This window comes from Pteropus medius, unplaced genomic scaffold, assembly GCF_902729225.1.
Source record: "Pteropus medius unplaced genomic scaffold, Ma_sr-lr_union100, whole genome shotgun sequence".
Classification (NCBI taxonomy): Eukaryota; Metazoa; Chordata; class Mammalia; order Chiroptera; family Pteropodidae; genus Pteropus; species Pteropus medius.
Genome location: NW_024340699.1, coordinates 9,413,403 through 9,426,799, shown reverse-complemented (window position 1 = coordinate 9,426,799; position 13,397 = coordinate 9,413,403). Strand labels below are relative to the sequence as shown.

General features: G+C 48.2%; 1 protein-coding gene across 2 annotated transcripts in view; it reads left to right on the top strand.

The window, feature by feature from the left end:
• The first annotated feature begins 231 nt into the window (after positions 1–231).
• Positions 232–13,397, top strand: part of LCP2 (lymphocyte cytosolic protein 2) — a 41,397-nt gene continuing 28,231 nt past the window's right edge. The window contains exons 1-3 of one of the 2 annotated variants that reach the window (XM_039877632.1): positions 232–576; positions 4,384–4,446; positions 9,006–9,052. In XM_039877632.1, the coding sequence (XP_039733566.1) occupies positions 499–576; positions 4,384–4,446; positions 9,006–9,052 (188 nt within the window). In that variant the 5' untranslated portion in view covers positions 232–498. The remainder of the gene's footprint in view (positions 577–4,383; positions 4,447–9,005; positions 9,053–13,397) is intronic. The other variant, XM_039877633.1, reaches the window with a different exon arrangement.

The window sequence follows — 13,397 nt, the reverse complement described above, 5'->3', positions numbered from 1 at the left end:
AGGTCAACTGTCAAAATAGATTTTCATCTGCCATGACCCAGTCGTGCGGGAATGTGGTGTAGACATACGGGTGGGTGCCAGGAGTTTTATAGAGACGTACCTGGACTCACGTTGGAGTCTAAGTCCCTCTCATCGCCCCTCCCACTGGGCTGGGGCGGCAGGGACCAGTGGGGACTTACAAACCCTGTCGCTCTCTCTGTCTCTCCAGTGCTCAGAGCTGGGCTTCCTTGTTTACTTATTTAGAGCCCAGCAGAGGAAGTGGTAAAGGAAACTTGCTGAGTCGTTTTCTGAGAAGAGACCATATTTGTTCGTAGAGGAAGCCCTTTCTTTCTGGGATCTGGTTGCAGCAGAAAAGACGTTTGCTCCAACAGCGTTGTTCCAGAAGGTGCCTGGGGGTTGGAAGAGCCAAGGACACCTCCGCGCTCTGGATTTGGGGTTCTCTGTTCATGGGTGCAGCACCTATGCTCGGCTTGTGAGCTTCCTTTCGGGAGAGCAGCCATGGCATTGAAGAATGTGCCCTTCCGCTCAGAGGTCCTGGCCTGGGACTCCGACAGCCTTGCAGACTATTTCAAGAAGGTGAGCCTTGCTCTTTGTTGGTGGTGGGGCCGGCAGTGTCCTCAGTGGGAGGCTTGAAGATGGAGCCCAGAGGAACACGAGAGGTGAAGAACATAGCAGAGGGACTCCAAACTCGTGGCAACCTCACCAGTTGAGTGAGTGCCGTGTAGATATACCTACACCACTGAATGTTCCTGGCAATGAGATCTGGGGAGAAGGGAGGCCCTCGAATTAATGTGTACCTACTACGTGCCGGAGCTTGAATTTGTGCTCTCCAGGCACTGTCGCCTTGGCTCCGTTGCAAAATAAACTCAAGGAGGTTAAATGGCCCAAAGCCCCAGGGACGACATGTGACAGAGGCAGGGTTCCAGTCACGCCTGTCTGCTCTCAAAGTCCATGCTCCAAGATGCAGAACTATTGTAACCACTAACGAGATCAAGACTACTTACTAGAAAGGGAGAGATGGAGTCCTGGGGGTAGGAGAAGGCTACAATGAGCTGTGCGGGAGGTGGCAGTTAGGCGGTCATCGCTCGCGACCCCGAAAGAGGAGTCTCAAGCCCTTATGAGGGACAGAGTCTCCCTGGAGCTTTATGAGTGTCTTGTGAGGCAGGTCATAAAACTGATATGAGCCCAGGCTACAGCTAGGGAAACTGAGGCCCCTATGGAGGGAGAGGCTTGGCCAGGCAGGGTCAGAAACCAAGCTTGTGGCAGAGCGAGGACCAGAATGGTGCTGTCGTGCCTTCCAGCCTTGGACATGGAGATGCTCAAGTGGCCCTGTGCTTGGTCATCTGGTGCTGGGACCACAGGTCATATATCTGCTTGGGCAGATCCCAAGCCACATGATTCAGTTAGGGTCCCTGTGTCCCTGTCCAAGGGATACAGTGTCTTATGAGGGGCACTTGACCTCACACCCCCATCCCCGGAGGCTGGCATGGAATTCAGTTGAAATCAGACTGCCATAAAGGTGCGATTTTAAAGTTGAGATCTTAGAGATCATCTAAGTCAATTTTCCACTTTTTTTCCGGAGATAGAATAGGCTTCTCAGGACACATAGACGACCCTGGGGTCTATATGGTACCAAGGTATTTACTGTCACTACTGGTCTTCCCCAACCTAAAGACGAAAAGTATGAAAATGTTGAATCGAGTGTGGCATGATAGAGAGACAGCCCACAAACCCTGTTATTTGCTGCTTTTCGTGCATCTCATTTCTGTTCCTTTCCTCTCTAAAAATTCATAATAAACTTAGGTTTCGGTATCGCTGGTGCAAAGATCACTAGACAACTGGCCTTTGAAGGGTGTTTCTAAATACTTTTCTTAATGTAGATCAAATAAACTAGGGCCACAAGGTGAAATTTGCCAAGATGCCATAAAGTGGCATGTTAGCTCGTTAAAGAAAGGAGAGAAGCATTGAGAATTAGGGAGGGTTGCCAGGGAACGGGCCGAGAGGCACAGATGGGTTCCAGCTCCAATGTGAGACAGAGAATAGCATGACGCTGTCCAGAAACAGAAGAATCCAAAAGTCCCCTTCGGCACAGGGAGTTGGACTACAGGCCAGGGACGATGCAGGGAGGGTGATCTCCACCTGCGCTGGTGGGGGCGGGTGGATCTTTCTTCTTGGAAATCTCAGACTCTGAGACAAGTTTGCAGGCTCAAGACAGGTTCCCCACCCCAGCATAAAAGGAATGAAGTCAGGAACAAGGAGACTGGGGGTGCATCTGTGATCTGGAAAGTCTCAGCCTCCAGAGACTCAGACACCTTCAAGTCCTGAGCATCTCAGTTTGCTAGAGAGAAAATACCAAGTGAATGACCATGGAGTCCCTCGGACGTCCTGTCTAAAGGACGTCCTGGCAATGAAGCAGTGGTGTCAGGCCCCCCTTGGAGACAACACCCTGTCAGCTCCGGAGTTAGACACACCTTCGTTTGAATCCTGGCTCTGCCACCTGCTGGCTTGGTTACCTTCTCTTAGGTACTTGTCCTCCCTGTGCCTCAGCTGCCTCATCAGTAAAATAGAGATACTAATAGTAACTAATTAACCTCATGGGATGGATGGGAGAAATAAAGGAAATAATCTGTGTGAGGTATTCAGCTGGGGGTGGGGAGAACTCACTGTGTGACTCTGGGCCAGTCCCTTCCCCTGGGTCTTGGCTGTCCATCTACAACACCTGGTACATGCTCTAGACCAGTGCCATCCACACCTGGGTCCTCATAAGAATCATCTAAGTGTTTGCTAAAAATATAGATTCTAGCCCCCAGGCCCAGATATTACTGGATGAGAATCAGACTTCCAGGCAGGCCCCAGGCTGCAAGGCCATCTGCCTATCTAGAGTTGAAGTCAGCACACTGACCAGATTCTGCTGATAACGATGGCAGCAAACTTGGTGAATGAAGGGCAGTTGACTATTCCGAATATCACTTACAGCTCATGGCATGGCGATAAGATGGAGGCTCAGGGCTTCTCCGATGCTGCTTGCTTTCCACATTGACCTCTAAATCGGCTTTTTCTGAGCTGTCTAATATTCATCCTACCCTTTCAAGCCAAGAGCCTGCGACCATTGTATTTGCTTCTCAGTCTTGTTGGCCATTAGAAAAGGCCATGATTTGAAATTTGTACCCAAAGAAAGTTGCCACAAACTGTGAGACTCACACTTGTGAGGAGAACCTGGGATTCTGAAGCACAAACATTGAACCTTAAATACTCCAGCCCAAACATCAACTGTAGAGCTATTTCCAACGCAAATGCTTATGCTACTGAGGATAAGGTAAAGAAGCACCTGGTAGGAATGTCTATTAATGTGACTCTTTGGGAAAGCAACCAAGACCCTAAGAATCATCCTTCCCGTTAACCCTCTAACTTGATTCTGAGAATCTAACTTAACTAATTTATCTTAAGTAGAAGGAAATAAAACTGGATGCAAAAGAATGTCCACGTGTCCCACGTTTTGATCTGAATAGTGTATTAAGTTGCTTTTAAACTTGTCCACTTTACTCACTGGATGTAAGTTATAATGCTATTCAAGACTAAAGGGACATTCCTTACAGACACATGAAAGCTTTGTTCTGAAGGCCTACTGTCACCTCTGTCATCTACTACCCATAGGACCTCACGCAAGTGACTTGACTCTCTATGCTTTTGACTCTCCATCTGAAAAATGTCAGGATTAAATGACTTAAGATTGGTTTAAATACCTAGAACAGTGTCTGCCATAGAGCAAGTGTTTGATAATTATCAGCAGTTGCTATTATCGTTACTGGAGCAGCAGCTTAGTAAACAACCGCCGTGTTCAGTGATAAGGGAGTAATTCAACTCATGTTTAAAATAAATTTGCAATAACACGAGGCAGTGCTTATAGAATCATTTCAAAGTAATTTTAAGAGAAAAGTCAGGACAACAAGATTGAATATAAATTATAACCTCGATTCTGTTTAAAACTATGCTTAGCAAAAAACACTGAAGGAAACGTACAGCCATGTTCAGCGAGGTTGTCTTCGGGTGGGGAGACAATGAATGTCACTTATTCACTTCTTTTAGCTCCTTGATACTTGCCTGAGGAGCATATCGACCCTTTAGAGCCGTAAGGACACTCTTTCTTTCTGCAGAAGTTGGCCCCGAAGCCTTGGACCTAGGCAATTTCTCCATTTCAGAGAGTCCCGAGGGGTTAGTGAAAGCAGGGCTGAGGTGAGGACAGGCCCCTCTGCTAGACAGGGGAGGGAGGGGGAGTCTGGCTAGCCACAAGTACCGCAAATTGCTAAGCTCCTGGGCCATGCGAGGGAGGGGAACCAATGGCGTGAGCCTGCCCGCAGTGACAGTACCTTCCTCTCTTCACAGCTGAACTTCAGGGACTGTGAAAAGGCCGTGAAAAAGTATCACATTGATGGGCCCCGGTTTTTGGTAAGTACTGGCCCGTCCGAGGCATCGAGACCAAAGCTGTTCTGAATTTTAATTGATGGTTGCAGGGTCAACTGGTCTACCTTGTCCCTACAGATGCCCAGGGTCAAAGCCTGTTTGCAGGATCCCCACACAACCCTTTGCCTTCTTCAGAGGTTTTGTATGAAATTCTCTCTCATCACTTCTCAATATCCTTCTTTTTAAGATACCTCCCAGATCTTTCACTGTACCAAGGTACATTCCAAAGTCAAAGTATAAAGAAGAAATCCAAGGATAATTAGCACACACACGCACACACACGCCCCTTGAAAATTCATTCAAATACCATCCATACTTTGAGAAGCCCAAGGGGAAAAAAAGGAGCATATGGAGAACAGAAGACTCTTTTTCCCCATCTCTCATTCTGGGGTACAGACTCACGGAGTAAAGAGCATTTCCGTGAAAACGAACCTTTACCACTGGGTAAGGGAGACCCTGGCTACACAAACACATCCCTTCTGGGCACATTTCTGCATCCTTTAAAAAAGAAGTGGGAACAAGCCTCCAAAGGTCTCATGGGGTTGATGGTTCTGATTTGGATCGGAATGAGGAGGGTGAGCGAAGCTAGGTTGCCCTGCAAGGCCTAGTCAGCAGCAGTGAGGGACTTCGAGATCAGAAGCGGCCAGAGAGGTCACGTGCTCTAGCTCTCCACCCAGCACACCCATCCATCTCCTCTACTGCATCCCCGCCACCTTTGGTGATGATGAGTTCACTACCACCCATAGTTACTGCCCCCTTCGGGGTGGCTCTCTAGTCTCATGCTGAGACCAAATTCGTGTCCCTGTGGGGCTGAGCTTTGCTTTCACATGCCATGTAAGACATGCTTATTCATTATTCCACCTAAATCGCTCATTCATTCACCCATCCACTCACTTGACAAGTGTCTTGCTGAGCTCCTGTTCCATACACACAAGACCATGCCATGTGCTGGGAATAGAGAGATGATTAAGATGTGAATTCTGTCTTCCGGAAGCTTGTTTTAGAGCAGAAAAGTACATTCAGGAAGGTAAGTGAGGAATAATGGACAGAAGTGTGACATGGTTTGTTCTGAGTCACACACCTGGTAATTGGACTAAAGCACACATTTAATTGAACCTAACGCTGCGTGAGTTTTTAACGATGCTATTTCTTCATATTGAGCCCTGAGCCAATAGCATCCCTAGGGTTTTGTGTTGTTCTTGCAAATTACTGCTAAACCTGAATGTTTCATTCTGGTGCATTTAGCACTGAGAACAGAGACTTCTCGGGGCCAAGTGAAAAGGGGGTGAGACACCTTCGAGGATGGTCATGGTTGTTCCCTGATGCCCTGGGCCACCTTGCCCTGAGTCTCCCCTTACTCCCTCATCTACTAACTGAGCACATTGGCCTGGGCGATAGTGGGTGACAGTCGCCTCCATCCCTGTGAGCCTCAGGCCTGTTAGGACATGGCTATTTCCTTGGTTGCGAGATGGTATCTGAGCAGCTTTGTCCCCACTTCCCTAATATCTGGGCCCTGGCAGGCCCTCGGAGAACTCTACAGATTCCGCTCATTGTATGAACGGGGTAGTGAAAAGAGGGGTGCTAAGGGCCAGGAGAGCAGAAGTGGAACCCCATGCCTGCCCCAGCAGCTGGAGCATTTAAAGGCAGCTTCTGTTAAAAGCCACCCTCCACCCTGGGTGCTCTGGGTACAATTTCTTATCTGTCACTCCCTCTAGCTCTATAATATTTAGGGCCATCCTGCTATTGAAGACAGAAGTGAAAGGCCCTTATCTTTTCCCCTTCCTTCCTTCCTTCCTTCTTCTTTAGTGTAGGAGCTAGCAGGTCCCTTGAATCTCTTTTGCTGCCATTTTGTTTTTATGAGAAGGGTGGGACCTTGTCTCATGGGGAATGGGGGTGCCACGCTTCCAGAAAGTTGAAAATATTCTTGGAAACTGTGTCAGTTGTGAAGGCATGAGGCTGCCTGTAACAGAAACCTAACCACAATGGTTTAGCCAAATTGGGGTTTATCTTTTTCGAGTGATAAAAAATTTAGAGGTGGGCGCTCAGGGCTAGTGAGCTGCTGAAGGAAGTCATTGAGAACCCAGGCCCCTTCTAGCCTTTGGGGAAAGCCTGTGGCTTCTGTCCTAATGGCTACAAGACGGCTACTCTATCTCCAGGCATCTCATCTGCATTCCAGGTAGGAGGAAAGGACACTGGCAAAGAGTAAAAGGTACAAACGTGCCTAGGGAATGCGTCTTCCCCTTGTATTCAGGAAAGCAATAACTTCCAGAAGCTCAGTCCAACAGATGTCAGGTTATTTCTCACTGGCCATACTGAGTCCTGTGACCTTAGCCATGTGCAACAGAATCTAGGGTGTGATATGTTTTGAACAGAGCACATCTGCTGCTCTGAACAAAATCCAGGCCCTGTCATAACAGAGAGAGTGGATGTTGGGTAGACAAGCCCAGTGTCTGCCATGTGGCCTCTCCAGGCCTCTCTCTTGTACCCCTCTTGAGGACACACTTGGCATATAGTCATACCTGCACAAAGCCTCACGTCTAACTCCAAGTCATTGTGTAAGTAGCCCAGAGTTTGCTGAAGGTGTTTGAAGGAGGTGGAGGAGGGGGTTACATCACATAGCAAAACTCCCCAAATCCTGTTTACACATCTGTCATCTTTCCTCCCAGTTCCTGTCCCTCTACTAAAGGGCTTGATCTTCCCTAACATCCTGCCATTCCATGTCTCCAGTTGTGCTCACGTCCACCTTCTCCTTTGCTTTCTTCCTGAAATTCCCTTAGTTTGTGTCCCCAACTCAGCAAAATAGAAGGTGGCAGACAGCCACCCAAGACTCAGCAGTACTCAGCCCCTCTGGCAGCTCCCAGGAAGCCTTCCACTCATCATGCCACAGGCTGAGCATGAGTCTTAATACATCCCTGAGATGGGGTGGTTCTGGAAGGAGGCGATGCTACTGCTCTGTGATGTTGAAGAGGGAGAGGGGAGAAGGGAGAGGCGGGGAGGAGGAAGAGGAGGAGGAGGAGGAGGAGGAGAGGAAGAGGAAAAGCTTGAACAAAAGCTGATTTTCTCATGACTCTTGGAAGACTCCTGTCTCAACCCTGCCCCAGGGTCTGATAATGGGGCTGGGTCGGTCACTGCCCCTAAGAGCTGGAGCACATGAGTCTACCTAGCACATTGCTGAGGTGGCCCAGCCCCTGTGCCAGCTGGGCTCAAACAGAAATGTGCCCAGCTCTTCCTAGTGGGCAGCAAACAACCCACCAAGCAGCTCCCAGTCCAGAGGGGAGAAGAAGCAAAGACACTAACCTCTGAGAGCCAACGAGACCCCAACTGCTCCCTCCCCAGGGGGTAGAATTACTCATCTAACTCACCATTTCTCACTCATATAACATGTGTCAAGCATATGATATACAACATCTCATTCAATCCTCAAGAGTCCTGAAAGCTGGCCATTATTATGAAAACGATTCCCATTTTACAGATAAGGAAACTGAGGCTCAGAGAGACTAAGTTTATGTCCTAAATCAGACACCTGCTAAGAGGATGGACTAAGATTCAAACTCAGCCTGTCTGACTCCAGAGCTCTCGCCCTAACCAGCCTGACTCTGGACTTAGAATGTCGACGGAGCCCTTTTTCGTCTCAGCATTGATTCTATAGAAAGTGTGTCCACCGTCTTTTCTGTCCTCAATAATGACATCCCTGTCTTTCCTCCTCTCTTCAAGCCACCTTCTCTACCCTTTCCATCCTCTTCCCCTCCAACATAGGCCACTAGGACCCTCAAAGGGCAGGAGAAGGGATCTTGCAGGAAGAAAATTGACCCTATATGCGCAGAGCAGGTTCCAGACCCAGCTCCATCACCTATAAGCTGAAATTCCCTGAACGAGCCAAGCCTCAGCTTCCTCATCTACGAAAAGGGGATGTTGATAGTTCCTACATCACAGGGTTGACGTGAGGTTTAATCAGGGTGCAATTAGGCAAAGGCCCTAAGTCATTTCTTCACAAATATGGTTTCTTTCTTCTTTCCCTCCTCAGTTCCCTCAGGAAAGCCTCTCTATTGCATCCTCAAATCTAGAGAATTCTACCAATCAGCCTGGTGGAAGAGGCTTTTGGGGCGTGGTGGTAGTATAAAGGCAGATTCCTTCTCCAGACTGGCGTCTCCCAGCCACTAAGCTCATATGGAGATTGAGAGGGGCCCTGAAGTCCAGCGAAGGGGTCTCGACACGTCAGCTTTAGTCCCCAAAACAAATGTTGTTTGGTCCCACAATTTAGCTCTTGTAGCATTTAAGTTAAAATTATTTGTCAATATATAGAAATCAACAAATTTCACATAAAATCCAGATTCTAGAATTCCCTTTGAAAAAGCAGATCCACCAACACCAGGCACACAGGCTTTTATGAAACATCTAGAAGCTGCCCACTTCGAGTGGGTGCGAGGGGCGTCCTCTTCCGTAAGCCGCAGGCCCCACCGCTCCCTATCATCCCACACCTTACTCAACTCACCTGGCCCCAAGCCCTTGCTATGGATTGTAACCTGCTGGTGTTTTCATTTCAGAACCTGACAGAAAATGACATCCAGAAGTTCCCTAAGCTCCGGGTGCCGTAAGTACGCCCCCTGATTCCTTGGGTGGTTTGAGGAACAGAGGCTAGCGTGGGGAGCTGTGCAGGGGAAGCTGAGTCAGCTATCTATCACTGTTGGTTTGAAACAGGAAAGCAAGCAGGAAGGCTAAAAGCAAGAGCCTGGTATGGGGAAGAGAATTTTGCATGATGCATTGGGAAAAGAAAGTGACAGATCCAGCCCAGCTGGCACGTTGGCTGCTCTTGCCAAAGACAAGCCTGATTCCATTTCCTCTCTCCCCAGCTGGGTAACGTGGGCCTGTAAAAATAGCACCAGAGTCAAGAGACCCTAAGTTTCATAATGGCGTCATCGATTCAGGGATTGCTTAAGTTTTCTGGACTTTGGTTTTGAGCTCAGTAAAATGAGAGGGTTGGACCACAGGAAGGATGGTGAGGGACATCATTTCGTCTTGTCCATAGTGACTGCTTAGGAATGGCTGTCAGGAGCGTTGTGTTGAGAAGAACGCCGGGCATGACCCAGCTCTGGAGTGTGACCTGGGTGCTGCAGCGTGCGTATTGTGCCATGTGCTTTCCAGTCCTCTCGTAAAGATCTCACATACTCAGATGCTCACGGGAGCCGGGCCGGCGATACAAACATGCAAAACGGGCCAGGCTGAAAAATACCAAGTCCTATCGACTTCTCTTTCATTTTACCACCTTTGAATAAAACATGAGTCTGGAGAAATATTTCCCCATGATGAGAAAAATAATAGCACAACTATGGTGATAAAAGAGGTAATCAGCACCAAGCCTCATCATTGGAGAAACAATAGGGAATGGTGGAGACCGTTGCAAATCAGTTCCCTGGGAGCAACGGCCACTCAGCTCCAGCCGGTGTGGACCCGGTGACGCCCACTCTTTGAATTTACCAAAAGTAGCTAGAAATATTGGTTTTATGTGATGTAGTTCAATTTTAAAGTGTATTTGAACCATAGTTCAAATATTTTTAAATACATCGAAAGCCTAAGTAAACATATTAGTGAGCTCGATTTAGTCTGGGGGCCACCAGTTTGAGATCTGTACTCTGGGTCAACTAAGGAAAATGTGACTCAGGTTTCCCTCGTCTGGAAGGGTGAAGGAAAAGGAAAGAAAAGGAAGGAAGGAAGGAAGGAAGGAAGGAAGGAAGGAAGGAAGGAAGGAAGGAAGGAAGGAAGGAAGGAAGGATGGATTTGCCTTTGGGGCTTCCTGTCCCCAGAGCAAGAGTTGTTAAAGAATGCTTATTCTTTCTAAGAATTTTCTCTAACCACATATGGCTATTTAAATTTAAATTAAATGAAAAGTTTGGTTCTCAGACACTAACCACATTCCGAGGGCTTGATAGTCACACAGAGCTGGTGACCATCATAATGGAGTGTGCAGACATAGACAATTTCTATGCCTGTGGAAATGTCACGTTATCAAAATAAAACCATAGTTCTATGTACGGGTGAGAACGTAATACACAGAGGTCAAAATTGGTGGCTGGCGGGCCAGAGCCAGCCTGTAGACATGTTAAGTTTGGTCCACGGTGTTTTAAGGTCAAGGAATATGCCACAAAATCCAGCTTCTCTAGAAATAAATGGAATATTTGGTAATCCGGGGCTTATATTATACTGTGGCAAAGGTCAGCTAGATCTGAGTGTCTACTGACCTGTTTAGGTGGCATTGGTGCTCCCAAACACTCCCTGGGGGTTTATTTTAAGGTGCTTCAATCATTTCTGTCACACAAATGGAGACTCTGGCTTTCTGACCAATAAGAAGTAATGACACCAGATGTACCCTCCTACCAGAAATAACCAAATAACCAGACAAAATATACAAAACGGCAGTTTTTAAGACATTGGACATCAGACAATGAGAGGTGGAAAACAGATGTGGTGATCTCAGTGATTGCTCATTGCATTGCGAGAGTCTCCAGGCCGTGGCACAGAAAGCAGGGAATGTGGGGAGACTCTGGTGAATTCCTTGAGTTGGAGAGACAGGGCTGAGACTCGAGAAGTTTAGAGTTCACTGAATGGGTGTCAGAGAAGACAGAGCGGCAGTGAGAACGGGTTCTGGGGAATGGCAGAGGGGGCCTCTTCAGCAAAGTGCTGATCAGTGTGTGCGCGTGTGCGCGCGTACGTGTGTTTGCGTGTGCGCGCGTACGTGTGTGTGCGTATGCGCGTGTGTGGAGAACCACTTAACATCAGGGGTAAGAGCAGCCAGCCACAGGCCTGCAAATGGTGCCTGTTTCTACCAACCAGACTGGAAAAGCACTAGCCTGAAACCTTAAGAGCAAGATGAAAAAAAATATATATATATCAAACTGATTCCAAGTAAGTTAACTGCATCCCAAAACAAAGCTCACAAATATGTATCAGAATATAAAAATAGCCATCACCCAACACAGTAAAATTCATGATGTCGAGCATCTAATCAGAGATTAAGAGGTATTCAGATAAGGCGAATATGACCTATAGGGAGGAGAAAAACCGAAGCATCGAAACTGACCCATAGTGACACAGATATTAGAATCAGCAGGCAAGGACAACATAATTATAGTCCAAGTGACACCGAGGCATGAGAAATGCAAACGGGCCCAAACAGAACTTCTAGAGATGAAAACTATGATGTCTGGGGTAAGAAATGCACGGCTTGGGATTAACAGCATATTAGATGTTGCGGAATAAAATACTAGAAAACATGAAAAAACAGCACTAGAAACGATGCGCAATGAAACGGAGAAGAAAGGATTCAAATATCATAATGAAAAGAACCTCAGGGACCTGTAGGGAACTTCAGGTAGCCTCCTACGTGTGGGACGAAAGTGGAGAGGACCCGCCTCAAAGGCTCAGGAGGAAAGTTAGAGGCAATGATGAGCAAATGACGAAACGCTCCACACCTAGGAAGGCTTAGCTGCTCTTACTGTTTTATGCGAAAGTCCAATGAGAACAGTTGCAAATTTATTTATTTATTTATTTTTACACTAACTATTCTATCCTGCTAAAGGGGGAGGATTAAACAATAGAAAGGAACGGGCTTTGGGGTGAGGGAGATCCAGGTTCTAAAGCGGGCTCTGCCTCCTACCAGCTGTGGGACGCTGGGGCTGTCGCTTCGACACTCAGCCTCGGTTTCTCATCGATGGGGGGTGGGGGTTGGGAAGAACTTACGCAAGGGGAGTGGTGGATTTTCAAGGAGGAACCCACATAAGTGGCCTGGTGCCGTCCTTGACACGTATGGATAGTCGAGCCTTACTCACGCCCGCCCCTTGTGCACAGGTTCATTTTCTGTGATCATCGCCTCGATCAGAAGGGATTGTGTTTGCATAGAGCTGACCAAAATGAGGTTACACTTCTCTGAATGTCTATTTCCTTCCCCCATGATTAAAAAATATCAGTATTAAAGAGGTTTGTTAGAAGGCAGATTCTGAAGAGGAAGGCTTTCTCTGTCTGTTGATGTAGTCAGGCTCCGGGGGCACGGTCTCTCCCAGAGACACCCCGAATTCTGTAATGAGGGGGTGGTTTTTAAATAGGAAAATGAAGCCTCCTTTGAGATTGCCTAGCTCAGAACTCATGGCACAGCTGAGCAGGAGCCGCGTAAGTCAGGGGAGTGCCTGTTAAAATCTGCTGATGCCCACTGGGAGGTTTTTTTAAATTATAAATTTTATGTTTAAATCCATAGGGAGGGACAATGCCTTGCCTGAGGTCACAGAGCAGAGGGGGCTCCACACTTAGGAAGATTCTGGGCAAGGACCTCCCTCTGTGCTTCTAATGTCACCCGGAAAGGCCTTTGACTTAGAAGTCAGACTGGCCCCCGTCAGGCTGCAAGCTGGGCATGCGGCTGGGCTGGAAGCCCAGTCATGGCAGGACCCCACCTCCTTGCCATGGCCTGACTCTCTGCTGGAGGGCCCAGGCCCTCTTCCGGGGCCACTTCATCCCTTAAAAACTAGGCAAAGTGATAAAACCGTGTCTACCAGCTGCCCAGCCGCTTCCACTTCCCTCCCTGGCACTGAGTGGGGCTTGAGGTTTGTGGGGAGCAAGGGGAATGAGTCGCCTCTGGCCACTCACTGTCACTTGGTCCTTCTGGGGGCCATGGGAGTGGGGGGCAGCTCAGAAGGCTTGCACATAGAGGTAGCAGCTGCCTCCCTTCCCTGTCCACTGGCTCCCTGCACGGTCTCAGTGGGCCTGGGCTGTGTTCTCTGAGGCCCAGTAAGGCAGGAGGTCACTAAGAGCCCACGCTTTGCCACAGCCCGACTGGCAGGCCCCGCTCTGCTCACTCTCCGCTCTTTGCTTCTCTGTTGGGGCCTGTGGTTTGGCATTTCCTTCCTTAGCCAGTTAGAGCCCCAGCAGCCTCCAGCCTGGCTGCTAAGATA